Source organism: Apiospora aurea (genome assembly GCF_038362705.1).
Source record: "Apiospora aurea strain CBS 24483 chromosome Unknown utg000003l_segment0_segment0, whole genome shotgun sequence".
Lineage (NCBI taxonomy): Eukaryota > Fungi > Ascomycota > Sordariomycetes > Amphisphaeriales > Apiosporaceae > Apiospora > Apiospora aurea.
Genome location: NW_027117390.1, coordinates 2464399 through 2491812, shown reverse-complemented (window position 1 = coordinate 2491812; position 27414 = coordinate 2464399). Strand labels below are relative to the sequence as shown.

Genomic DNA, 27414 nt, shown 5'->3' with positions numbered 1-27414 from the left:
CTTTTATAAAAAAGGTTAATTATTTTATCGGTAAGCGATGAGTATACTATTTTTTAAAATGTTATCCGGCTTTTAAGACTATGCGTGCTAAAGCGATAGATTTTCGGCGCTTTATATATATATTAAACGGGGCCGTGCGAAGGTTTTAATCGGTTTAATATTATTATTATTAGTAATATACCCCCTCGATTTAAATTTAACGCCGATAAAATAGGAACTACGATAACGATAAGGGAAAGTATTATAGTAATCGGACCTACTGTTTATTAAAGTTTAATGTGGAACGACTCGGTTAATCGCGAGTAGGTAATTATTTTAAAGTGTATTAATATTATTAATAATATTTTACCGCTTTTAATTATATTTAAAAGTTAATCGGTTTAATAATAATAGTTTTTTTTAAAAAGAGGACGAGGTTAATTATAAGTATAAAGATTAGGCTTTTAAAGCGTTATTAAAAGGATAAACTTTTAATTTTATAGTTTTAAAGTGGCTAAGAAATTTTTTTATTTTTTTAACGAAGCTTAATAATTTTAATTAATAAAGGCTTTTAATTTTTAATAGATATAGAAGTTATATCGATAATAATTTTATACTAGCGGCGTTAAAGGTTATAATATAGCTCTTTTACTTATTATTATATAGTTTTTATATACTCTAGCCCTTAAATATTAACTGTTTTAAAGTTTTAAAAGGAGGTTTTAAAGGGAGCTCGATTTAATATACGTTATTATTAATAATAGCTATATTAGGAAAGGGGATTTTTTTCGAGCTTAGGTTAAAATATATAAAGTAGTTTTTACTTTTAAGGTTATCGTTAATAAATAAGTAATAATTAGTATTTATTTTTTTAATATCGAAAAACCGATAAATAATAAGCTCCGACGTTTTAATATAATACGAATTATTAATAAGGCTATTACCGCCGAAGATACGCGCTAGCCGGTTAAACCGAAAACTAAAAGGATTGAGATATTGAAAAATAACCGGTAGGTTAAAAATTTAAAGGTTACGATACTTAATATAAAGGTTACTACCGGTAATTTAATTAAAAAGTTATTATAGAAAAAGCTTAGTAAGAATATTAATAATTTAACGGCTTAAATCGGCCGGTTAAAGTATGAAAAAGCCGGTTTAAAGGTAAATCTAAAGAAAATAAGGGTTTAAAAAAAGAGGAAGGTTAATAAGGACCCTAATAAAGGCTTTGTTTATATAGTAAATATTAGGGAAGTTTAAAAGGATATTAAAAAAAGAAAGCTAAGGAAAAGGCCGAAAAGGGGCGCCGGTAAAGTGGTAGAAATTAATATAAATCTAGCTGGTAATAAGGGTAACTCTATTATAATGCGCACGAGCCGAAATAGACCTTAAAATATAGTGTGTGTTGCTTAATTAACCTATCTATTACTATTGTTATTAATTTTTATATCTATTTTAAGGGGGTTAATGGGGGGGGGTGTTAATTAAAGGGGGTTACATCTTACTTTTATTAACATTATAGTTTTTAATTATATAATTAATACTTCCGCCGATTAATACGGCTTAAACCGTTTACGTAATATATACTTCTTTAATTATATTAATAGTAATAAAAAGAGGAAAAAAAGAGGAAAAAATTATTATTATTATTATTATTATTAATAGTACGCCGTATGCCGAAGGCCTTCGGTACATCTACCTAGTTCCTCGTGTAATAAACCGTGCCGAAGCTGGACTAAAAATACACGCTGCCAATATCGTAAAATCTACTTTACGTGCTCGACGTTACTATGCTGGTTTTTACCCATTAGCCTAGTGACCCTTGCTTTAGGGCCTGAAGAGAGATTATCTAGGTTCGGGTGGTCCCCTAATCTCTATTGCTAACTTATATAGCGGCAGTCGACCGGTTTATAGAAGCTACTTTGCGATAACCTTCGCCGTATCTTTTTTGTAGTAAGCGCCGCTAGATCGCGATAAGTTCGCAGCGGACTAGGTGTTAGTTGTTTTGTTAACTGCTCTTGTTTTTCCTCGAAGTCTTTGCAGTATAGGATTAGGTGTTCGGCTGTCTCCCGTCCTTTACCGTAATTATATAGCGGCGTCGGGACGTTTAGAACCTGATAGGTGAACAGGAACGATTTGAGCCCTATTTTTTTAGTGCGTACTTATATTAGGACCGATGTTTCGTGCTTAAGCATATCGTTGTAACGACGGCACGCTCCCTAGTTTAGCGGCGACTCTATAGCTAATTCGCGGCGGCCTCGCGTCGGAGTAACGGTATGGAACTATTTTTATTCCTATTTCTCTTTAAGCGTTTATTTAACCGTTTAACTATTTAGCCATTGTTTGGCTGACGTTAGTTAAGCGTCGCTTGGTTATGGAGTCGTGGGGGTTTCGTTAGTGGCCCCTTAGGGTTTCTTTTGTCTCCTTCTCTTTACGTTACGTTTTTTATTAATAATTTCTGCCGCTTTTATATAGGCACCGCGTAAAAGTTATAGCTTCCCGGTAGTCTCCGTGCGTATTTCGAAGCTAGCTGCCCTCGTATTTAAATAGAAGTCGAGGGGGGAACTGCCGCTTTAGTTTTTAAATAGTATTAAGGGGTCGCTTTATATGCCCCTATTACGGTCCGGAGATAAGAGTTTTGGACTATTATAAGGCTAAGGGCTGGCTTTTTTCGGTATCGCTTATTTTATATTAAGCCGACGTTCCGTACGCGAGTACGTTACGTATTATTTTCGTATAAAGCTTCTTTACCTTTCGTACTGAATATTCCTAAGTTGACGCTGCGAGCCTAGTGAGAGTTAATGTTTGAGTTGCTATTTTCGCTTTAATTTTTAAGATATGGTTCTTTTATTGTAGCTTCCGATAAAGCTAGACGCCGAGGAATTTCGTAGAGGTTACCGGCGTTATAATAGCGTTTTCGAGGCGTACCTATAGCGTATAAGCTTTTCGCGTTTTAATAAAATAAATAAGCTCGCTTTTTTTAAGTTCGAACTCTATTTTTTTTTGTGCGTGCCCAGCGGTTATAAGTTTTTTAGGCTCTTTTTAGGTTTCGGTAATTCGTAACGTGGTCTGGCTTTACGGTAATAAGATTCGTATTATCCGCGAATCCGACGATAATAAGCTGCTTGTACGCTTTTAATTCCTTGTATAGTGTAACGATATAGAGAATAAAGAGAATCGGTAATAGCGGGGAGCCTTGCGGAATATTAGCGCGGAGCTGGATCTTTTTTGACGATTTGCCGTCGAAATAAAGGTGGACCGATTTGTTCGTAATAAAGCTTTCGACCTATCGGTAGACCTAATCCGGCAGTCTTTTTTCGCGGAGTGTAGTAATTAGTCTTTTATGGTTGACTGTATCGAAAGCGTTTTTAATATTGAGCTGGAGGAGGGAAGCGACGCCTTTTTGTTGCTACGTTGTACGGACGACGTTGGTAATTAGTTAAATAGCTAGCTCGGTAAACCGTTACGTCCGGTTCCCTATTTAGCTTTTAGGTAAAAGCGAGTACTCTTCGGCTATTCCGGTAATTCGCCGGTTTATAATTGTCTTTATTACCTTCCCGACCGTATTAAGTAATGAAATAGGTTTTTATCTACTAGGTGTCTACTTTTCGGTTGCTGTTTTATTTGGCTTTGGGATTACGATAACCTTTGCCGTACGGAAATGTTTAAGGAAGTAGGCAAGCCGGAAGCTTATTGTCGCTAAGCCGGCTAACGTTCGGAAAAAGGGTTCCCTATACGCTTTGAGGAAACCAAGAGGTAAAAGGTCTTCCCCTAGAGCCTTCCAGGGTCCCGTTTGCTTAATAATATCTTTTATTTCCTTAACCGTTACCTTTGCCTCGATAAGGGTAAGGTTAAGGGCGTGGTTCGGTACGGTATTTAAGTCCGTAAGGTCGGCTTTTAGGTTAAAAAAGAACCTCTTCGAAAAGAGCGTAGCTTTCTCGTCGTGGCTTCGCGCTTCGTTAATAGCTCTTTCGCTACGTCGTAATTCTGGGATTCCCGCTGTTTATGGTGGCGTTTAGCTCCGTAGTCGGGCTTATCGTTCGAGCGATTAAAGTGTTTTAAAATCGTAGGAGGTAGCGGCGACTGCGTAGCGCCAGCTTTTCGTTTTCGTTATTTAAACGATTTTTTTAGGTTCGTTTTCGACTTGGTATATTAGTTCTAAGTGTATTACGAGGGTACCGCGAAATAAGCTCGGTATCGTTATTTCGTTATAGTCTACGCTTTTTAAATCTCCGGTAATTATTAGGGCGTACCTTTACCAGTATAAAGGGTCTTTTTTAGGGTTGCTATATCGGCAATTTTTCGTAGGTCGCTTATAAGGTTATCGATAGCTTAATTTAGCTTTTCCGGGCTTATTGGCTCGGCGATATCGGTTAAACGTGCTCCGGCTTCCGCCCGTACTAGCCCTTTATTTAATATCGTCCAGTTTTATCTCTCTGCTTTCGTTTTATTACTTCGTAGCGAGTTAACTTCTAGTTCGACGCGGACGACCTATACCCTGTAGTTAAAACCTTCTAAGCCAGGGTTTCCTTTATATAAAATTATCGTTCCTCGTGTTACTCAGGCTAAGTTTAGCGTAAAATTTCTTTGTCCGTAGCGTCGTCTCGTAATTTCTCTATATAGCGTAGCTAGCTCTAGGTTTTATTAGTCCGTAAAGGCAAAAAGGTTATTTACTCTATACGATTTCCTGCTATACACGTTCCAGAGCGGATAATATATATTAAAGTCTCCGACGAGCAAGTGTTGCCTAGGGTACGAGGTCGTATCGAGGTCGTTTAGGGGGCTCCGCTATCGAGAAGTTTTTTAAATTAGCGAATATATAAACTATATAGTAAAGCGGCCACTTTTTCCCCTCGGTATCGTAACGGCAGCCTAATCGGAGCTTACTTTAATTTTTAGTTTAGCGATATCGAAGCGTTTATATATATAAATAGCCGCTCGGCCTTCGCCGTAGATTACTCGATACCTAGCTGTCTTTAAGTAGTACGCGGTTTGCGTACGGGGGTTCGTTTATATTTTTTATAGTGTTAATATATCGTACTCCTTTTAGTTAATTAAGGTAAATGCCGTTGTTGCTTTTAATATTATAACGTTCTAGTATATTATTCGTAAGCTTATAATTATAAAACTATAATAGTATTTTACGTTAATAGGGGAGCGACGGTGCCGCGTCGGTTTTACGAGCGTATTTCTTTGCTTTAGCTGCTCGCTGTCGAATCGAATCGCGGGCGGCCTTTTTCCCGCGAAATTATTATATACCCTTCTTTATTGCTAGTAGGGAGCGTCGTTGGTAGTAATAAACGCCTTGTTCCTGCTGAGTTGTTGTCGGTGCTATGGATTTCGAATTAACGAGGCCGGTAGGCATAAGCTTTTTTTACGCGTTTTCTTTGCTGGATCGCTACGGGGCAGCCGCGATTTTACGCCGTGTGTTCCCTGCTGTAATTAATATAACGTTTCCTGCCTCGTGGTCTTTTTTGGGGGCACTTTTGGTTTCTCCTAGGGTGTGCTGCTGTAAAGCAGTAACTATATCGCTGCTGCTTCCGATAATACTTAATTACGTAGCCGTAACCGTAGCAGCGGTAGCACTGTTGGATGCGGAGGCTGGCGTTATACGGTTCGCAGTCGAAGATCTCGGAATCCTATATTAAGCCGTTGTCGCATAAATCCTTCGCAGCTTAAACGGAGCTCGTATATAGGATAAGGGAAGCGTAGCGTGTTTCGGGATTTTTCGGCAGGCTACGCTTATATTTCGAGATTTTTTCGGGTTATATTTATTTGCGAGTAAGCTACGTAGTAACGCGGCTTCGTTGTGGGTATCCTGTAGTTTTTTCGCTGGGACCCTTTTCGCGATAACTGCGAGTTTTTTTGTAAATAAGCTGCGCGTTAATCCCGAAGGCGTTTAAAACCTATCTATTATTTTTTATATATTTCTTCGCTTCGTTTTTAAAGGTAAGGACGATATCGCCGCTAAGTAGTTTCCTCGCTGCGATAGCCTCGCTATGCCCGATTATTGTATTAACGCTCTGTACGATATTTATTGGCCTCCTTTTTTAGATGTCGTTGGATTAATTTACGCTTTTAATTACTACTTCGCGGTTTCGGCGGGCTGGGACGATAACTTTCGGTTGCTAGGTAATGGGATCGTTGCTACGCGGCGTAAATGTAACTTGAGCCTAGGACTTGGTTTGTATAGCTTTGGGATTTTGCGTAGCTTGGGCGATGGCTTTTCCGATTATTTTTCGTAATTTTCCGCGGGTTATTAGCGCGTTATCGTCGTCGTTGAGGTACGGTCGTAGTTCGGTCGCTTCGGTACGAAGTTCCCTAATTACTTGGAAAATCTCTTTACGCCTACTGTTAAGGGCTATTAGATTAGCGATCAGTTTTTCTAAATGCTTTAATCCTTCTTCGATACCTCTTCTCGAGCTATTTTCGCTGCTAGGACGCGTTTAAGGCGTTTAAAGTCCTTAGTTATACGCCGCGACGTTGCTTCGCGGGTGGTGCTGGCTCTGCGCGAGTCCGGCGCGACCGGTGTTAATAACTATCGGATTATTCATCGGATTATCTATACCGTAGCGCCTTGGCTGCGTCCCCTCGATAAAGGTTCGGCTAGGTTAATTCGACCTCGTAGATTTAAATAATAAAGTTTGTTTTCGATTATTCGATGGTTCGACCGAGTTATCGATCTTTTCCCTTTCCTGCCTTGTGAAGTAGGAAAAAATTAATTTACTTTAATTAATAAACGAGTGAGATTTAACCCCTTTATATATTATTATTATTGCTTAAGGGCTCTAGAATCATCTGAAATTAAGAGGGGTTAATCAGAGGGGGGGCAGCCAGTAGGGGTTGCATCTTATATATAGAGACTTGGTGCCTACCATACGTTGGAACTTGGTCGCCCCTTTACGTTAACCGATACAGAGCAACTGAAAACGGTCCTGCTAATTGATTTTGGGCGCGCCTCTAAGTCAATCGAAGGAGAGCGGCAGAATGAGCTACGGTTGATGGGACTTGCGATTGCTGTAGTGCGGGGCTCGGTTAAAGATGCTGCAGACTGCCTAAATGGAGACCTAGAATCCGTGTATAGAAAATGGCAAATGGAAGAGAAACGGCGTTGGAGAATATGGAAGTTACTTTCTAAGTTTATTAAAGTCCGGTAACACTTATTAAAAGTATATATTGCCTACGATACTTAACTAGACCCTGCGGATTCGATGTGTCATACCTGGCTACCAATGACCTACTATAACGACCGCCTAAGCCTGGATGGCTTCGAAGGGGGCATAACGGGAATGGCAAGTCCAGCCCCGGTAAGCAACATGCAGTCCAGTAACTTTGCGGGTACTGCAAACCAGTCATTACCATTTGAAGCCCAGAACCAACTAACCGAGTTGGCATCCTTTATTGCGTCAACAGCCACGGAAGCCACCGAAGAACGACCGGCATCAGATAATCTCCAATATCCTGAGGTGACTAGTTCAAAAACGCCGAGTTCATCGACGTCCCCTTCCGATGGAGAGGCAGAAGCTCAAACCCCGAAATATCCAAGCCCCCGACGTGGCAGGTCAGTCGAACCACTCGTTCCCAGCCGTAGGGCCTTTCTATCAACAGCTTCTCGAAGGGGACCTGTTATAGTCAGGGTATTCCCCTGCCTGCACGAAGGATGCGACTATACAGCTCCCAACAGAAGAGACCTCATGCGCCATTTATAGACCAGGAAGTATCGTGATCAATCTGTTATCGACGACGTTGGAATCCCTGCAGCACAGCAAACGTTCCGGTGCCCAAATGCTGCTTGCTACTACGTCTCTTCCCGTCGGGATAATTGGATACGCCATGTATGGAATAAGCACGAGGTCAGGGGAGAGAGGAAACACCCGGGAAAGAAGGGCAGCTGGACGGCAACTTGACCGGCCGTCACCGACGTTTGAACGGTCGCCAGAGCCGTATCCTACGGGATGTGAGTGAAGTCGAGAGATAGCTGGGTAAATTTGAAATACCAGTTATGGTGGTGGGTTCTCGTGAGAAGGCGGTGATGATATTTTACTTGCTTGTATTGCAACCCCTTGATCATATATGGGAGTCTTTGATCATGTACTAGGAGTAATCCAAAGTGTTTTTTCTTTATTCGCCATGGGCTAAATGGCAAGAAGCAATGTGCAAATTTACGCAACTGTACTGGTGAAACATTGAAGACTACGATACGGAGAAAGGATACTAAGGTAATAAAAGTAATATAATAGAAATCGTGAATCATGTGGATGGTGACGACAAAATGAAACACCCCAACATCCGCCAGCCACCCAATATGTCTTTCCTTTCTACCCGTCTTGAATGTTCAAATCTCCAGGCTCAGGTTGAGCCAGACTCAAGCCTTTGCCTTTCTGCTCTTCCACCAATGAATCATCTTGCTTCGTCTTAGAGTGTCCTGGTGACATCTCCATGAGGCGTTGAGACATCAGTGAGCTTACATCCTTTACAAGGGTAGCCACAGAAACATAGCCCTGCAACTCTTCATCTTCTCGGGCATCTTCGTGCTCCAGGTCGAGCCTCTGGTGCTTACTGAGCCCGGCGCGGCGCATGTCCTTGATCTCGTTCATGATGCAGGCTAAAACAGGCTCGGGACATCTCGAGCGTTCCCCCTGGAGCTCGGGAACCCTCACGTACCGCCTGGTCACGTCCGTGGCCCCATCGGTGGAAAAGGCGATACAGTATGCAATGGTTTTGCCCCAGACCTCCGCATACAGCCGCGTATTGTCGAATGACTCCTCGCAAGCGTCAACGTGGATCCATCGTCGTTGGTGTGCCGAGTACACCTCGATCCAGACGTGATCCTCGCTGTTCCAGACCCAACGGGTGCGCGCGCCTACGGCCCGGCAGAACAGACCGAAGCAGTTGGCCCACTCCCCCACGCGTCCTCTCCTTGTCTGTAGCAGCATCCTAGCGTCCGAGTACCGAGGGAACCGCTCCAAAGCTCTACAGGACTGGCTACTGCATTCGTACAGTTCGACACGCGTCACGCCGTCGGATGCCTCGTCAAGCGTAGGCTGCGTTAAACCCCAGGCACACGTAGGCGACGAGCAGGCAGAGCAGACCGGATTGTTAATCCAAGTGAAAAAGCTTCGCTTGAACCATCGGAGAAGCGATCTCACCACACAGTCCTCGTAACCCCACTCGGGGGTCGTTGATGCGCTGGTTGATTCGTACCGGGCTTGTGCTTCCAACATGGCTCGTTCGTCCTCGGCCTCTTGGTATATCGTTTCCAAAGGGACTAATTGCAGTGCTTCGTCGCCGCGTTCCTCCCATTTCAATGGAGTACTTGAAAGCCTGATGAGCAGATTTCGGAACTTTTGTGAGCTTCGGTCGGACATAACGCTCAAAGTGTATGTGGGAGGTGGTTCCGTTGTATAGGCATCGTCTTCTCTTTCGGTACGTGCTGTTAGGTCGGAGATGTTGGAATTCGACCCGCGAGTGTGCCGGGAGTCTTTTGACAAGTCTGAATCAATGCATACTGGTTCTTCTGCCGCCTCTTGCGTAGAGCATTTGGGCGGACCTTGCTGGCTAGATAGTCGTTCTAAAGCAGTATAGTGTTCTTTGTGACCATCATGATCGTCAATCGTGTCCTGGCCAGTAGTGGTGATGATAGTAGTGGCGCCAGGATGATGTGTTGGTATAAAAGACGCTCCAAGGGCCTCGTTTGATTCATCCCGGGGCAGTCGCTGCTCGTTTACCCTGCCGGTTACTGGAAACTCTGGTACCACGCCGAGTCGGCGCGAGATATCCTCAAAGATATCCGAGAAAGGCACCAAAAAAACAGCACCGGAACCTAGAGAACCTGCGATGACGTGGCCATGCAAGTTCCTAGTATCGGCATCTATCACCCATGAGCCGCAATCCCCCTTTTCTAGCCGTCCATCGACGAAGGCTCTTGTCATTCTTTGGAATCTCGTATGACGGGGATCGCGTGCATACGATGGAGTTTCCGACATGGTCCCAAGCAGTGGTCCCCTCGGGGTGACAACGATGACTGTGGGATTTGCCGCCGTAGGTTCTGCAAGCGCCCTGACCGAGACACACTTGCCTGGTGTCCGTGGATCATCAAACGTATTCTGAGGCAAGCCCCCGTGGCCATTGGCTGTTATGAGAGCATAGTCGAGTCCGGTAGCGCTTGTAGTCATATCTGTGATGAACAGTTCACCCGGTGGGTTCAACGTAGTCTCTCCTTGCGTTTCGGGCTGCGTCAATGGTCGCACAACACCTTGCAGTACGAAACAGTCTTCATCAGCTGACCGTAGAGGCTGGTCTGCATCCCAGACAGCCTTTACTTTCTGTCCAGATGTAAGAACAGTCGGTGGTTTGAAATGTTCGTAAGGTCCAGCTTCAGGTGTAAGTGGAGCCCATGCGTCCTCGTCATCACTTTCGAGGTCAGAGTCTCCATCCCAGCTAAGAGCATCATCGCTCCCTGTACTTTGGTGGTCTGAGTCTGCAAACGCCATGGGCCCCTCCACAGAATTGCAAAAAGGATGTCCGGCAGTAGTAAATAACACCGTATCCCGTAGCTTGATGATGCCTCCCAGTGTGGCCGTATTCGGTGCGCTGTCATCGGCACTCGAGTCGTCCCTGATGATCAAACGTCTGTCTCGAGTATTGACCGACAGAGTAAAGGAGAGCTGGTCGGTACTGGTGGTGCTGGCCAATGTGACAAGGTCTTGAAATCCTGGCGGTCTGGCCATGTGCCCGGTTTTGACTCCGGGGTAGCTGTCGAGAATACCGCTCTGCTTGATGGTGTCTCGGACTTCTCGACGGTGGGCCGCGACTTCACAGCAGAAGAGCAGGGTCGGGCTGGCGCTGGTCTTGGCGCTGCCAATCATGTACATGGACCAGGTGACCCAGCTCGAGATGGGCTCAACACAACTGTCGAGGTGGCGTTTGATTTCGGGTGCCATTTTGTCAAAGGCATCACGAGCAAGCCCGCAGGCCTCCCAGATGGAGCTTCTGCCGGATTTGCAGATGAAGCGACCGGTGCATCGCTCTGGATCTGGCCAGATCGGTTGTCGCTTGGTCGAATCTCGCCGGAAATTGAGCGAAGACGAAAAGCTGTTGGCAGGGAGCGCCAACCGTGAGAGGGGTGGCTCCGGCAACGTCTCCCTGCGATTCCCTACCATGAACTCCATTGTAGTATTGAGTATGAGCAAGAGAATGTCATGTTGAATCCAGCGAGCATATGAAGATTACGCCTGCAAGAAAGGGGCTGTGTGCCTCTAGCCGGATTCGCTAAGCGGCAGTTGATTGGCCCCCCAGCCAGCTGAATACCCAGCCACACTGAACGCGACAATAGCCGGTGATGATTACACGCTTACACGGCGCTGCCTGACTGAACGTGAGGTGGCCTCGTTCGCCGCAATTATAGCCGTGACGAACCACCACAGTTCTGAGCCCCCCTGGCAGTTTCTTTCTAGGCCAGAGCAATGGAGTCAAGCCTTCTTGAGACACTCAGTCAGTCCACCAGAGCTGCCGTGGCTACCGAATTCTGGGGCAAAGCTGAAACTCCGCGATTGAACAACCTCAATGACCTGGCACCGTTCTGGGAATACTACAGCAGCACTTGTCGACAGGCGCTGCACGATGGCGGCCGGCACAACGCTGTCCGCTCCCATGCCGATGTCATCGAGGTGGTCCAGATGCTTAAGGCGGGTGCCGTGAGGGAAGAGATCCGCAGCGCTCTGCGGTCTAAGCTATCCAGGAAACATGAAAACGAGGATGAACTGCTGGAAAACGCTATAGATCTGGCCGCCAGCCTGGCTCTCATGTGCGACTTCGGCATCGCCCCGCTCGGCTTCTCGGGACGGACGGAACTGGAGTGGACACGGGGGAGCTTGCAGGCCTTCTTGGCCGACTACTTCAACGAGCCCCCGGTCCTGTCGCTGGAAAGCATGAAGCTCGAGAAGACGTTCATCGCGAGGAACTTGACAACGATAGGGGGCATCGAGATCATCTGGACAGAGAATCTCGTTGACCATCTTCGCTTGAGCGACGACGACACAAAGATCCACATCTTCCATCATGCATCGTTCCTCGAATACCAGAAGCACAGGTGAGTGAGATGGCCGCTGACGTCTAAAAAGAAGAAAAAAGAAAAACAAAAAGAAAAGCAAAAAGGCCATCACTGACGTTCCTATCTCCGAAGCTCGGAAAGCCTCTTGCCCGACGTCCTAGCCGCAGAGACGCTGCAGACGCTCGCGCTGCTATGCCCCGGCACGGACCGCGAGACTCGCCGGTGGCTGTCGAGGCTCCCCTCGATAGACCGACGCCTGGGCCACTGCGGACGGCTGAAGACGGAGCTGCGCCAGATCGAACGATTTCACTTCTGGCGGGACCGGTTGATCATGCTGAAGCAGGCGTACGATGAGGCCCAACCCAAGACCTTGACCCAGTGGTGGCACGACCGCCGGAACGGGGTGCAGTGGTACACCTTCTGGGTGGCCGTTCTCGTACTGGTTCTAACGATAGTGTTTGGCTTGATACAGAGCGTGGAAGGGGCGTTGCAGGTTTATGCATCGTTCAAGTCCCTTGAGGGATGAAACGCTGCCTTGGTTTGGGGTTATAGGGAAACATAGGCGGCCATTGCTTTTAAATTGAATCCCTTATTGTCTTGGCATCTCCAAACTACTTCAGTCTATCTTTTGGATTGTTACTAGTATAATCAAAGGATAATCAAGATATTCAGCTGTTACCTACACACTTGCTCGCTAAACAGCATGACAACATGTGTACCTAAGGGACGTTCTTCGGCAGGACCGTTTCTGTATCCCCGTCAACGGGTTCCACGTGCCTCCGGACAAGACTTGCATGGAAGAGCTCATCCATCTCCTCCAAAGTGCGGCCTTTGGTCTCCGGGTAGAATATGTAGATTATCTTGAGTCTTTGTTAGTCTGAGTCCGTATGCATAGGCACTATGTGTGTGGGGACTTACCGGGATGCAGACCACTGTGACTGCAAAGAAGAAGAAGTAGATGTTGGATCCAATCGTCTCGATGCCTACCGGCCAAACTTGAGCCACCACGATGGATCCGATGGCACCGCCCGAGGCCGAGAAGTTCAGGCCACGAGCACGTATGGCAGTCGGGAAGATCTATTTCGAGAGTCAGTACTTTCCGTGCTTAGACGCCTTCGATCCACTCGTACTCACCTCGGACCCGTATACCCACGCCGTCGGCCCAAACCCGAGACTGAACCCGATCGCGTAGATGAAGATGAAGACGACGCAGACAATGTCGGCGGCTTGGTTTTGGTTGTCGGGGTAGACTTGGCCCAGCACGCCATTGATGAGCAAGCCCGAACTCATCGCCACGCACCCGGCAACCAGCGTCGTCCGTCGGCCCAGCCTGTCGATGAGCAACATCTCGATGACTGTCATGACGATCTTCAGACTCGACTCGATACCGCCGGCGAGCAAGGACACCCGCGTCCCCAGACCCAGCTTGAGGAACAAGGTGGGCAGGTAGTACTTCATCGCGGTCGCGCCGCACATCTGCGCCATGAACTGAAGGAGGGACGCCCGCCAGAGACGATCGAAGAGGTGGCGTTCCCGGAACAGCGACAGCCAGTTCAGGCCCGACATCCGGTAGGCCTCCACGGAGTCTTGGATCTCGCTGAGCTCGTCGTCGATCTGGGCGTTGGTGAAGCTGCCTTCGCGGAGCCAGTGCAGCGACCGCTGGGCTTCGGTGAAGCGGCCGTGCTCGATGAGCCACCGGGGCGTCTCGGGGAGGAAGGGGAGCCCCGCGCCGAAGATCAGGGCGGGGATGAGGACGACGGCGGCGGAGAACCTCCAGGAGACGTAGATCTGATGGGGCGTTGACTCCCAGAACGTGACGGCATAACCGACCCTGAACGCCGTTGATCAGTACCTCAATCTTGTGGAGGAGACAAGAACATCGCTTACCAGAAGCCGCTGGCCAAACCAGCAACGAACCCGACATGGTTCAGCACGACGTACTTCCCGCGCTGCCCCGCCGGAGCGATCTCGCTGTTCTGGAGTTAGAACGAAGCAGCCAACCGCAGGAGTCAGGGTGGATCGACTCACGCCTGGTAAAGGGGCACCGACGTCGACACCATCGCGACCCCGAGCCCGCAGACGATGCGCCCGACGACCATCATGGCGTACGCCCGGGGCGCGGCCGCGCCCGCCTCGAACCCCGTGCCGACGGCCAGGACGGCGGTGCCGACGAGCGCGGCGTACCGGCGGCCGAGGCGGTCGCTGACCGGGTGGGAGACGAAGAGGTAGCTGAGCCAGGTGCCGAGGTAGTAGATGGCGGTGATGACGCCCTTGCGGGCGGCGGTCAGCTCGCCCATGGCGGCGACGAAGCCCGGGTGCACGAGGATGGAGGACAGGATGCCGACATTGTAGCTGGGTAGGGGAGGGGTCAGCGAGTGTAACGGAACTGCCCCTCTCGGCGGCGATCGCTGTTCGTGGTGAATGTACTTACCCCCACACGAAAGACCCTATTGCGAAGAAGATGCACAAGAGATGCAGTCTCACTACTGCTTGGGTGAACATGGCCACGGCTTTACTCTATCGAGCTGATTTGTTAGAATCAGTTTCAGCTATCGCAGCTGGGAAGTAGCTGTCGACGGAGGCAATTTAGAAAGGGTCCTCGGCAACCATTTATCAAATGGCAGAAGGACCCAGTTTACCATATTGATGAGATATATGCACCAGCGTCTGCATATACGTCTCCAATCACCCGCCAAAGCTGGCTGCGAATTGACAACAACTCGAGAGGGAGGTGCGGAACTGCCCAGAACAGACATGTCGTTTGTTGGCAGCCCGGGGCCCCGAAACCCCGCTATTTGTTGCCCAGATATGCCGTCCCCTCCTTCTGATATGCGGTACAGGGGATTGTTGCAGGGTAGCTTTCGGGGGTGTCAAGGGAAGCGGGGTTGTCTTCCTAACGCAGCTTACCCGTCCCACGGAGCCAAGCCAGGCGAGAGTCAGGGGCAGGGGAGGATGTTTAGATTAAAGCACGCATGTGGAAGAACTCCCATTTGCACGTCATGCCCAGAGAAAACAAGGCGATCGGAATGAGTCGAGCACGACATATTGCGACGCGTCAGTTCCGGGGATGGAAAGGCATATATCCAGTAGCCCATCCCCGAAGCTGGCTGCTGTAGGTAGGACCGACCACTACTTTAACGCATCATGATTATTGGTAAGTGGTATGCCCAAAAGCCCAACCATTTCCAATTGCCGCGTGCCAAGACCCTGAAACTGAGCTATTGTCACTGATCACCCGTTAGGCCCAGCAGCAGCGCCCGCGGCAAGTAGCAGCAGCCAACGCGGGGGCGAGCCCTCGCACGCGCACCAACGTCTGCATACAAAAGTGGCCAACGGTACAATTGAAACGGCAGCAGCAGCAGCAGTACCACCACCCTCATCAAAAGCTGTGCGCTGGAGAGACCTACCCAATAAGGACCAATTGTTCATTCTTGCACTCTGCCGATTATCGGAACCCTTATCCAACGTCTTTCTATTACCTTACATCTTCTACCTAGTGCGCTCGGTGCTGCTGCCAGCGAATGACCATGGATCGGCCCCGGAGCCCGACGCAGAAGCGGCGCGCGTATCCACCTACTCGGGCATCCTGGTCTCCGCGTTCCCGCTGGCCCAGTTCTTCGTGAGCCTGCCCTGGGGCTGGCTCTCGGACCGGCACGGGCGGCGCGTCGCTATCCTGGCGGGGCTCGCCGTCTCGGTGCTGGCCAACGTCGGGTTCGGGCTCTCGCGCTCGCTGGGCGCGCTGCTGTTCTGGCGCGTCTTGACCGGGCTGGGTAACGGCAATGTCGGGATCATGCGCACCGTCACCGCCGAGATTGTGCGGGAGCGCCGGTTCCAGACCAAGGCGTTCCTGCTGCTCCCGCTCGTCTTCAATTCGGGCATGGTGGCCAGTCTGGCCCTGGGCGGCTGGCTGGCCGAGCCGGTCGTGCACCTGCCCTGGCTGTTTGGTCCCGGCGGCGCGTTCGACTTCGGTGGGAATCCCGAGGGGGGTTGGGTGGACTCTCGCGTACCCTTACGCACTGCCGGCCTTGATGAACGCGATGGTTCTGGCTGGGACTCTGCTTCTTGCCGTTTTCGGACTCGGCGAAACTCTGCCTGGAAAAGAGGCGACCGAGGATTGCGGATTGCGGGCGGGCCGTTCGCTGCTTACGTGGTTCCGGGCCTACATCTACCCTAGGAGGGGCAGAGGGTACGCGACGGTCGGGAGCCAGGACAGCGATGGTTTGGTAGCGGGAGGAGACCATGGCGAGAAACCACCGACCGCAGAGACTGGACCACTCAAAAATCCAGAGCCAAGACCATTCCGACAGATATGGACCCGAGAAGTACTGGCATCGCTTGTTTCGTTCGGGCTCTTGCCCTTGCACAATTCGGCGTTCATGCACATATTCCCCGTCTACCTCAGCAGCCCGCCCGCCGACAACACCGAAGCCACCGTCTTCACCTTCACCGGCGGTCTCGGCCTGAGGTCCGCATCCATCGGGCTCTGGCTATCCAGCTTCGGCGTCTGCGGCATTCTGCTCCAGCTATTCATCTACCCGCGGATCCAAGCCCGGATCGGCACCCGCGGCGTCTTCCGGATCGCGCTCGTCCTCTTCCCGGCCACGTACGCCGCGGCGCCGTACCTCTCCCTGGTGGCCGGGGACAGCGCGGTGCGCTACGTGCTGCTCGGGCTGGTGGTCTGCGCCCAGATCATGGCGCGGACGATGGCGATTCCCAGCACCGTCATCCTGCTGACCGAGTCGGCGCCTGACAAGTCTGTCCTGGGCACCATACACGGGGCGGGCAACATGTTGGCCAGCTTTGCTCGGGCTGTGGGACCCGCGCTTGGAGGTTGGGTATTTGCTGTGGGAGTGGAGGAAGGGGTTATAGGTCTGGTGTGGTGGCTTTATCTTGTCATCATAGCAGTATGCGCGCTTACATGGTCACTGTTCATAGATAGGGGCTAAAAGTGGACCCGAATACTGGGCGTCATAGAATAGCATCAACCAGTACAGTAGCGGCGGACGACATAAGAGGATAATTCAAAGAGGCATTTACGAAGGAGCTATTGAATTTCCATACTGTGGTAGAATGGCATGTGCTCTAGCTTGCGTACCATTGAAGGTTAGGCATGCCAACTCGAGTCCGCACCATAATCTTGAAACCGGGGGAGAGAGATAATAAGGCAGAAGCAAGGTATGTTTTACTCAATATGTTGAATGGAAAGTCTATTATGAGAAGGTAGATGTAATCACTGTGGTGCAAGGAAAAAGTTCAAAAAAATAGAGCGATCCCAGAGCTGGTGGTGTGGTAGGGGGTTGGTACTTACTTGCTTCCCATGTGTGTGAGGGCAATTTTTTTGTGCTTTTGTAGGGTCAGTGGAGATGCCATAGCACTGTGACGTGTGTTGCAAGGAGGAGTTAGCTACTGCAAGTTCGGTGTCAGCAAGTGGAAGTGGTGCTGTGTTGCGTTGTCGGTCCTGTTGTGCTCGCAGCCGTGCTCGAACTCCTGACCGCCTTGTTAGCATATTAACTCGGCGACGTGGGATTGACCACTGAGCCACCAACTCTTGGGATCACTTGTTTGTTGAGATATCGACGAGCAATTGCGACCTATAAGGTTGGGGACAAGTGATTGTTTGGTACAGCTTGCTTACTTAGGTGTCTAATGGCGGTGCTCCTTCCTCTTGACTCGGAGACGGGGGATTGGCCACTGAGCCCACAACTCTTGGGATCGCTTCTTGTTGAGATAGCGACAACTTACTTGGGATTCCAAGTTTGGACACAAGTCACTGCTTGGTACTGCTTGTTTAGGTATCTAAAGGCGGTTCGCCCTCCTTCTTAACTCGGCGATGTGGGATTGATGCCTGAACCACTAACCCTTGGGATACCTATAGGGATACCGACAACCAACTTGGGGTTTTGAGGTCAGTGATAAGTAATCTTCTGCTACAGTTTGCTTGTGTACAGATGGTGCCCGTTCCCTTTGGTATCTTATTCAGTGTGTGTCCTGACATTCACCACTGTCTCAACAACCTTTGGGATTGCAGACGCCATATCAGCGGCTAGTTACAACATTTGAGTTCAGGAACATGCCTTTAATTTGCAAAGTTTACGTATGTGACGGCCGTTATCCTTCCCTTTAGTATCTTGTTAAGCGCGTGTTATGAAAATGACCACTGGCCCAGCAATCTTTGAGATTGCTGCTGGCTCACCAGCTGTCAGTTACAGCTCACTTGATTGTGGACAACCGGTCGTCTTAAACCGTTTGCCTACTCGAAGGCGGTGTTCTCTTTCCATTTGACGTCTTGGTCATTATTCTAGTAGGATGAAAATATGGCTCAGTAACTCCTGTAATTGCTGGCAGCATACCAGCAACGCCAACTTATGGAGCCTGGTACCAGAGATCACTGCTTCTTTGCAACTTGTGCTCACTCAGTTCCGCGTTTTCGTCACTACCATCGTTGAACCAACCGTTTTTCGTGTCAATGGTAAAGCTTGGACAGTAAGGTCTGTTGACGTACTTAGAAACAAATGAGTAATGCTCCTAGCTTGTTTATGCACAAGATGTACTCTCACACTCTTTTAACTCCTACAGACCCTACCACTGGTCCAACAATTATGAGAAAGGCTATCTTACACATCACATTTTTTCTTGTCCTCCACACACATTGAGCCAACACAAAGGCGCGTGAACAGCCAGCAGACACACAGACTTCGAACACGTACAGACATATCGGCGCAGTTCACAGGCTTAAGAGACCCCCATGAACAGCAACCATAGAAACCCAGCTGGGAGCACGCATACAACAAGGGAATTTACTTCCACCCTTTTCACCTTTTTAAGTGAAGTTGTCCTTCTCTTGATAGCACCGTATCCCCAGTTCCACCGACCTCATCACCCAACCAACGACTCTGGGGCTCATATATACCTTATATGCGACCGAGTTCTAGTATCAGATATGATTAAGAAACCATTACCGTTACCAATCTGCTTGCTCACAGGTACAAGTCGTGGTAGCCCCCCTGCTATGGTTTAAACAAGACGGACAACCTCCCACATATGACCTACGTGTGGCTGCTTCTTACCACATGGTGTGTTTTTAGGAGCTGTAGGATAATTGTTCAACTCGACATAGCTCCATTTGAATGAGTTGGGGGGCCTGACAATTAATATGGTGTTACTCTTTCACTGGTTGATAACGTTATGCATTGTGTTAAGCCCTTATCACCGACTTTTGTCATCTGTTGTGCATTTAGGTCCAGACCGACGTCAAGACTGTCACAATAAACCCAAACCAACAGATAGATGTAAGTAAAACAGGTTTCAGCCGCTTCAAGCCCTAGGCGGCAAAGCATGGATTCAGTGCTCGAGGGGTTCTGGTGACTGCATGCTGTTACAAGGACCAGTACCGGCCGTTTTCCAGCTTCTGCTGATGAGGACAAGCCCTCCATCTTGGGCGATAAGTGCCACGGGAACCTGGACATGGGCAAGATGGTTGCGGTTATCATCTTTTTGGCGCGGATCGGGCGCCGAGCCCGCCTCATTCGATGCATTGAAATCGGCTTGAGGGCCTTCGACCACAGTCTCTGGGGTGAGTGCAGCCTCACGAACATGCATGACCTGGATAAGGAGAACTTGGCGGCGATCCGCACGCTGTGCCCGAATGTGAGGACAATAAAGACCAGGCTTATGGATTCCTCAAGGGATTTTTATCGCTTGGATGAAGGGCCGGTGCCGCCAGACACCCCCGCTCAGCTGCACAAACTCGCCGCGAACTTGAAGGACATTCCGTGGCTTGAGAAGGTCATCATCCACATTGGTGTCTTTACCAATAAGGCTGACCAGGAGCCCGAGGACGACGAGCAAACTTCTGCGGCCAACGATGCTCAGGCCGATAACGAGGAGCCTGATGAGTGGGATGATGCCGAGGTCATCACGGGTCTATATATCGCGATGGTGGGAAACGGTAATCACACACGGAAGCAGATTGCCGATATGGAAAGGGCCGCGCTGTCCTATGGTTGGGATGTCGACATGGGAGGTAAGCTCAAACGACGGACTAGGAGAAGCAGCGATAATAGATGGGTGTTACACAATGAAGCGGACCTCGATGAGTATGAGGATGCTCTAGAGGAGGCCGCGGAGGCAGAAGCAGAGGCAGAGGAGGAGGAGGCGGGAGAGGGGGGAGCTCGCATAAGCGGTGGGGGAGGAGCAGACTTGAACCCGGTGTAATGAAAATCTGGACTGGGATACGACATGAACTCACGCAAACAAAGATTATTGGTCGAATCTAACCGGTGGCTAACTGGCACGGGGACTTCTGATCTTGACGGCCTCGACATAGGCGTTTCTGTTGTATGCAAAGAATAATTCTACACTGAAACTCAGATTGACCCAAGCTAGCTGTAAAATCAAGTTTTCTCAAAATGACGACTCGTCATACGTCTTGTCTGTTGTTGCACGGTAGAGAGCGTCAGATGATTCATAAAGTGCTAGCTAAAAGAAAGAAAGAAAGGACAAAAGAGAAAGGCACTACGGTGCTAATAAATACACAAATCTCCTTGAACTCCAACAGCGTGATCACCGGCAGAAGTCCCAGGGCGTGAGGGTCTGGACGAGGGCAGGTTATCGCAACAGGTCGAGCACGTGCTCTATCTACAACGAGCTCGGGCGAGTCGTTCCCAGAGCAGCAACGTCTATGCTGTTATCGCTCTTGGCTTGCTACGCCCGCTCACGTTGCTGTACAAACCGGCCCGTCTTCGCCGTTTCGCTTTATACCGCCTTCGCCTACGGAGCGTACTACCTGCTCCTGACGACCACCGGCCGAGTCTTCACCCAGACCTACGACTGGAGCGTGGGATAGGCCGGGCTGGTTTACCTTTCCCCGGGCCTAGACGGTTTTCTGAGCCTTGTCGTCGTTATGGTTGCGCCGGATCGCGACTTGGTCGGCCGCGTCCAGAAGAACAACGGGTGCTAGGAACCCGAGATACGATTACCCCTGAGTATCAAGTTCGCGCTGGTTTCGCCCATCGCCTTTTTCGTGTTCGGCTGGGCGGCGGAAAGGCAGGTGCACTGGGCCGTACCGCTCACCAGCCTCCTGCCGTTCACCTTTGCCATGTCGGACATCTTCCAAACCTTGCCGCTGTACCTGGTGGGCTGCTTCGAGGCGTACTCGGCGGCGGCCGTGGCGGCAAGTGCGGTGTTTCGGAGTATCATGGGCGCCGCCTCGCCCATCGCGTGACCCAAGATGTTTGAGGTCCTGGGTCTCAGATGGGGCTGTTCGCTGTTGGGGGGATTGTATGCTTGGATTTGGTGCCAACCCCCTATTCCTCTGGAGATGTGGGAAGCGCCTTCGGCTGGGACGTAAGGTGCCGTTTGCAAAGTAGAAGGACGGATGCAGTCTAATAAAGATTTATTTCTGTCAATGTGTACATTGAATGAAGACGAAATCTTCTTATATATGATAGCTACAAACTGGCCAGGGGCCATTGTCCGTCTTCGTCCCCTAGTATGTCACAACCATCCTCTTCAACTTGCTAGTGCATTGACTCAACAAATGACGTCGATATGGAATCAACAGATCAATAAACTATTATCTTACACCGTCCAACATCAGCCGCTTGTTAATTGTAGTGCCCCCGGGCTAAAATGGCTCAAGCCCCAAAGCCCGAACCCCAGCTCTAGGCCCTTGGGTTCGGCTCCAGTCTCGGTAGGGGGGCCCACCCTGGCATCAGCTACAGAACACCCGAAGGCCGATGGCAATGCACAAGTCCGGCGTTGCATGTTTATAAACCAGCACAAGACATATCATGAGTTCCTCGTCATATACCAGTTCCAAACCGTGTGTACTATTGCCGCTTTATCCCATCCCCCTTCCCCCTGAGCATTACCACCATGGCAGAATCATCATTGCAAACATCCGTCATTATACTGGGCGGCAGCATCGTCGGCCTATCCCGCGCCCTGTTCCTCGCCCAGCGCGGCGTCCCGTGCATCCCCATAGAGCGGCACCCCGGCAGTTCCCCACACCCCCCGCGCCATGGGCTGGACGCACCGCACAATGGAGCTGTTCCGGACCGTGGACGGTCTGGAGGCGGAGCTGAAAGCCGTCCCCAGCAGTGCGGGCGGCAAGCCGCGCCGGGTCAAGGCCAGGACCTTGAACGGCGAGTGGGAGAGCGAGCCTCACTGGACCAGCAAGCCCACCGACAGCGGACCGAGAGAAGGCGACCAAAGCGGAACGCCTCCCGACTTCAGCTCGGCCACGCCCGTCGAAGCGCTCGGCATCGCCCAAGACAAGCTCGAGCCCCTCCTCCGCGCCCGAGCGATCGCAAGCCCTCCCGCCCAACCGCGGCGGCTACGGCCCCAACACGGGCGTCGCGGACGCGCACAACCTCGCGTGGAAGCTGGGCGCGGTGCTCGCGGGGCGCGCGGACCGGGCGCTGCTGGGGACGTACGAGGCCGAGCGCCGGGCCGTGGCGCGGGTGCGGCACGACCAGATCTTTGCGCGGGAGGACTACCGGGAGTACGTCGCGGACTCGGACTGGCGGAAGGACGGGAAGGAGGAGGACGTCGAGGTGTTGGGGGACGTGGCGACGGAGTTGGGGCAGATTTACGCGGGCTCGGGGGCCGCGGCTATGGATATGGAGGGGGAGGAGAGCGGACTGGGCTTGGCGAAGACGCCGGCGGAGTGGAAGGGGCAGCCGGGGGCTAGGGCACCGCACATCTGGCTCCAAGGGAACGGGGAGGGGATTTCGAGCTTGGACCTCTGCTGCGGTGGGTGGATGTTGCTGTCCGGGGATAGGGGTTTACTCGAACTGCTGGGAGAACTAAAAAGTCTCGAGTGCGTGCATGTGGGTCAGGATATTATGGAGGTTGAGGAACGAGAGTTCGAATTGGCCTTTGGAGTGGAAGAGACCGGAGCCGTTCTGGTGCGGCCTGATGGTTACATTGCTGCTAGATGGAAAGAAGACAGCTCCCTGGAAGAAATCCCCCCAAGTGTACAAGTTGGTCAGTTATGCCCCTATATAGGGAGAGGAACGAAATGCTTTGAAAGATGGGGTATAGTTCTTATTCAATGAAATCAAGGGGTATCTACGTCAGGGGTATCTGGGGTATAATAACAGCAACATTCGGCCGTTCGCTTTGGAGGTCAAAATCCATCAAAAGACATGACCGTCAAGCGCAAGAATTTCAAAATCGCTCCTTCATCTCAATCGGGCATCCTCCACGTTCCTCTGGAGCTCCGATTCCACTCCACTCACTTCTTCGTTTCTGGATGCATGCATCCGTGTCATATCAACCCATCCCGAGACCCGGGACTGATCCGGACCCCATGCCTCGCCTCGATCCGCTTGATGATAAACGCCGCACTATCCTCATGCCACTCCGTCTCGACACCGGGCCCCATAGTAAGGCCCTCGAGCGGGTTCGACCGCGAGTGCGACGACGGCGGCGGGCGCTCGGGCAGCGTCTTCATGCGGTCTGGTCTCGGCGTGGGCGTCGGTCGGTTGTACGAGGACATGGCCGTGTTCGACCGGAACCTCGTCTGTGGCGGCGTCTGACTCGGGATCCGGGCGGATTGCGATCGGACCAGCGGCGTCAGCGACTGCGTGGGCGAACATGGCATAACCAGGTCCGATCGGAAGGATACCGACTTTGCGCGCAGGGGTGGCGTCGGCGCGCTCTGCCGCATGCAGGATTTGACGCTGTCGGAGCGACGTAACAGTGGCGTTGGCGAGTCCAGAGACGTCGGGGAGTTCAAAGACGTGGGCGAGCTCAACGACGACATGGCGGAATCCGACCGGAAGGAGACCTGCTTCATGAGCGCCCTCTTGGGACAGGCAGGCACCGGCGTCGCCGCGTTGTTGCGCGGGATCGGCTTCATCGCCGACGAGTTAGTAGCGGCCCTCTCCAGCGGGTACGACGTCCTGCCAGGATTGTTGTCGTACAGCGGCAGCGGCGACTTCTGGAACCGCTGGGGCACGAACGTCTTGTACATGTGGTGGCGGAACGTCGCCGTGGTACCAAAGATGATCATGAGCGCGACGCCGGGCGTGTTGCCGGGGATGAAGAAGTACATGGCCATCCTGGCGCGCTCGACGCTCATGTCGGGGGCGTCGCCCGGAGCCGCCACGGCGTTGCCAATGCTTTTGGGGCCGGTGGGGGCGAATTGCTGGAAGACGGTAACGGTCACCTGGAAAAGGCTAAGTGCGAGATGGTTAGTCAGTATGGGGGCTATCCTATCAAACGTCAAGGATTAAAAGTACTCACGCGAGCCTGACAAAGGCAACGAAAAAGCGCGTCGCGACCCAGCGGTCGTAGACGTAGGTGCACCATAGCCGCGAGAAGATTCTCCGCCCGCCGCGGCTCGGCGTCGTCGAGGTAGAAGCCGTCCGTCCGGGGTCAAATCGACAAAGCATGCGCTGAGTGTAGATATACCGGCCCAAGATGGCAATCATGATGATGGTCCCGAATCCTATGCTGAGCCACACTAGGCCATTAGGTCTTAGTATGGGCTGGTATGTTACGTGTGTTGGCGGGGGCGGCATCGTCACTTACAAGGTAGACTGGCGAGGACGGTGAAAGCAGTTTTGTTGGCTTGAACTGCCGGAGCTCGTAGACACGCCACGAATATCAGCGGCAAAAGGACGGCGATCACCTTGGCCGCGTAGTTGAAGTCCCGCAGCTTGGTAGCCAGGTGATACTTCTGCGTTAACCCATAAACCGACTGGCCCAATTCGGCCGCCCAGAAGAGAACGAACATGGACTCGACATTGTAACAGTAGAACTCTTAAGGATATCGTAAGCTTGAAGTCCTGGAAAGGCTAAGCGCACGAGAGAGGAGACATACGTATGTAAAAGAGCACCAAATTCATGCCGGTCGAGCCATTGGCGATGACATGGTCCGGGCTACCGGGGTTTGCCAGCTTGGCCTCGAACTCCTCCACCGCGGCATCTCGGTACCAGCCGATGACGTGTATCTGCTGGATGATGGAAGCAGTGGTGCTCACGAGTGTACAGATCGCGACACAAGCAATGTCTATGCCACGGTAAATAAGTGGGCTTTCGAAAGGGCTTTGGCTCAAGGGACATGGTACACTTACATGAAAATCGGGCGTTAAGGGACCAGGCAAGCCATATCAAGATGATCGAACAACTCAAGCTGAAGGAAGCAAATATCAAGGACAAGGCTGCCGGACCATCTGCTCCTTGTGGTAGCTGACCAGTCATGGCCAACGGTTGCTGTAAAAGGGTTCTCGTCCTTCTGGTTCGCTAAGCCGGCTAGGAAGGCTGAGGGGGGGGGGCCAGCCGCTCGTCGCAATATATACAAAAAAAGAAAGAAAATAAGAAATGATTAGATCAGATAAGCAACAAACCTCCCGAGTCCCTCGTGCCACGCGATCCGGATGGTAATATAGACATGGAATATGGCCTGAGGGATGATTCTCGTGGGCGGCCATGCGATGGCCTTGCAGCATGGCAGGCAGATTTGATGCCGCTTTGATCCCGTCCAGACCCTGTTCAGACTGTCAGACACCCCACTCGGCCACCGGGACCACCAAAAAAGAATATTGCAGATGGATCTGCACTAAGCCAGGCACAGATACGGCCGACATTACACAGGGCTGCCGCGGGAGGCGCCCGTGCTCCAACGGTTGCCTATGGCAGACGTCCGCGGAGTTATGGCGTTGTCGTCGTCGAGTGCAAAGTGGCAAGGGCTTTCTTTGGAAGTGGCAGGCCTTCATGCGGTGCATGATGCGGGGTCCCAATGTGTCCGATAGACACTGAACACACAGACAGACAGAGTGGCGTCTGCCAAGGTGAGCGGTGTAAGAAGATGTGTGCGTATGTGTGTTTGTGTGTGTGACGAGACTGTCGACGATGACGACGGCGCACAAGCAGAAGGAGTGTGAAGGTGAATAATGCAGCGCAGATCGATGCTACGCTGGAACTTGATCAGTGTGACGTGACCGTACAACCGTGGAAGCCGGCTACATCCGCGGGGGATTTTCGTTGCTTCTCGGGCAATATAATCATACACATAGCCCGAGATAAACCGCGATGGGGGGACAACTGTGGACAGTGCTTGGTTGCGCTACTGAGACGCTATTGGAAGACTACCACCAAACTGCCATGGAGAGAATGCTGGATGGTGGAGTCGGCAGATGGTGGAAGGACTCCCGAGTCTGGTCGAGCGGTCCAAGCTGCTTCGGCAATCTTCCCTATTGCAGATAAGCGCGGAGGGTTACAGCCTATCAAGCCTGCAGCTCAGACGCGAAATGACTGGAGCTCCGAGGCCACGATGTGTTTGAAACAAGTTGCCGTGCACCGAAATGGAGTTGAGAGACGCTTCCCTACATTATCACATACGTTCCAAGCCTGTTCTGGCCTAAAAAGTACTGCTAGGCAACCAGAAAACCGCCGTGGACGGTCGAAACTAGGACGTGCAAATCGAAAAGTACGCTGCGGGGGATAGTGATGCATCGTGCATGATGCAGTGGTGCATATCCCTTTGGTTGGTGTCTAGGTATTAGACACGATCGATAGACTCAACGTAGGGCTAAGAGCTACTCGGCTCCGGAAAAGGTGGCTCAACGATGAACTCCTGCAAAAGATTGCTCAAGCCGTCGCAGACGACCGGATCCATGGCCTGGCCGAGCGAAGAAGAGAGTGCGAAATAAATAAAAGGAAATGAAAGGAAGAAGGGATATACAATCCGTCAATGCTCGATGCATGATGCAGCAAACATTACAATGCTGCAGAGTTGTCGCAGGAGGATATTCCCCGACAGTGTTATCAATTCGGGACGCGGAATGGAAAGCGGGTTTAAGGAAGGAACCCACCAAAGACGCTCACCGACCCCCCACTGAACATCCATCCTCAATTCGGCGAGCGAGCGTTGCAAGAGACGAAAGATGCCGGACGCGCATGAGGATGATGCTTGCAGAAGGGTGCCGTTTCAACAAGGTGCCAGGGCCGAAACGGGGGTTGGACAGACAGGCCCCTCGCTCATTACGACCTAGCCACGTGCCTCGATTTGCGTCTCTCTCTTGCAAGCAGGCCTGGGCCGTCTGGCAGCCTAGTAGTAGAATGAACAGGCGGGGCGGGGCCTGAGACTGGGTCGCCTCATCAAATGTGAGATAAGATCTGCCCACCCGTTTCCGAACTGGTGTAGAGACTCATGTCAGAAAAGGACTGGCGTCTCTGGATCGGCAGTTGCCTCCCGCGCACATGCATAAACTTTCTCGAGACCCAAGACTTGTCTGGTCACGACATTGACATTGGCCAACATGCAGGTATCGACAGTCCCTTCCCTCCACCACCTATTCCTGGATCCCGAAACCCTAAAGTGAGGGCCGACTTCTGGCCCTGCACCTCTTCCCGCGCTGGGTTAGTGCCGAGGC

General features: G+C 51.1%; 8 protein-coding genes across 8 annotated transcripts; 4 read left to right on the top strand and 4 right to left on the bottom strand.

The window, feature by feature from the left end:
- Positions 1-6440: 6440 nt before the first annotated feature.
- On the bottom strand, positions 6441-10919 carry PG986_004639 (uncharacterized protein; the record flags this gene model as incomplete). Its single annotated transcript, XM_066840861.1, has 3 exons — positions 6441-6482; positions 8445-9396; positions 10630-10919. The coding sequence occupies 3 exons, from the start codon at positions 10917-10919 to the stop codon at positions 6441-6443; spliced, it is 1284 nt and encodes a 427-aa protein (XP_066703488.1).
- A 522-nt stretch (positions 10920-11441) lies between these two features.
- On the top strand, positions 11442-12554 carry PG986_004638 (uncharacterized protein; the record flags this gene model as incomplete). The annotated part of the gene is made up of 2 exons (XM_066840860.1): positions 11442-12067; positions 12161-12554. 2 exons carry the CDS (start codon positions 11442-11444, stop codon positions 12552-12554), a joined length of 1020 nt encoding a protein of 339 aa, XP_066703487.1.
- Positions 12555-12747: 193 nt separating this feature from the next.
- Positions 12748-14530, bottom strand: PG986_004637 (uncharacterized protein; the record flags this gene model as incomplete). The annotated part of the gene is made up of 6 exons (XM_066840859.1): positions 12748-12888; positions 12947-13105; positions 13163-13859; positions 13916-13999; positions 14057-14380; positions 14460-14530. 6 exons carry the CDS (start codon positions 14528-14530, stop codon positions 12748-12750), a joined length of 1476 nt encoding a protein of 491 aa, XP_066703486.1.
- Positions 14531-15172: 642 nt separating this feature from the next.
- PG986_004636 (uncharacterized protein) lies at positions 15173-16974 on the top strand (the record flags this gene model as incomplete). Its single annotated transcript, XM_066840858.1, has 3 exons — positions 15173-15182; positions 15271-16068; positions 16130-16974. The coding sequence occupies 3 exons, from the start codon at positions 15173-15175 to the stop codon at positions 16972-16974; spliced, it is 1653 nt and encodes a 550-aa protein (XP_066703485.1).
- Positions 16975-19492: 2518 nt separating this feature from the next.
- On the top strand, positions 19493-20242 carry PG986_004635 (uncharacterized protein; the record flags this gene model as incomplete). Its single annotated transcript, XM_066840857.1, has 1 exon — positions 19493-20242. The coding sequence occupies one exon, from the start codon at positions 19493-19495 to the stop codon at positions 20240-20242; it is 750 nt and encodes a 249-aa protein (XP_066703484.1).
- A 741-nt stretch (positions 20243-20983) lies between these two features.
- Positions 20984-21244, bottom strand: PG986_004634 (uncharacterized protein; the record flags this gene model as incomplete). Its single annotated transcript, XM_066840856.1, has 1 exon — positions 20984-21244. The coding sequence occupies one exon, from the start codon at positions 21242-21244 to the stop codon at positions 20984-20986; it is 261 nt and encodes an 86-aa protein (XP_066703483.1).
- An 805-nt stretch (positions 21245-22049) lies between these two features.
- PG986_004633 (FAD binding domain-containing protein) lies at positions 22050-23088 on the top strand (the record flags this gene model as incomplete). The annotated part of the gene is made up of 2 exons (XM_066840855.1): positions 22050-22277; positions 22333-23088. The coding sequence occupies 2 exons, from the start codon at positions 22050-22052 to the stop codon at positions 23086-23088; spliced, it is 984 nt and encodes a 327-aa protein (XP_066703482.1).
- Positions 23089-23300: 212 nt separating this feature from the next.
- PG986_004632 (uncharacterized protein) lies at positions 23301-25240 on the bottom strand (the record flags this gene model as incomplete). The annotated part of the gene is made up of 5 exons (XM_066840854.1): positions 23301-24213; positions 24281-24500; positions 24569-24799; positions 24861-25049; positions 25114-25240. 5 exons carry the CDS (start codon positions 25238-25240, stop codon positions 23301-23303), a joined length of 1680 nt encoding a protein of 559 aa, XP_066703481.1.
- Between the last annotated feature and the right edge of the window lie 2174 nt (positions 25241-27414).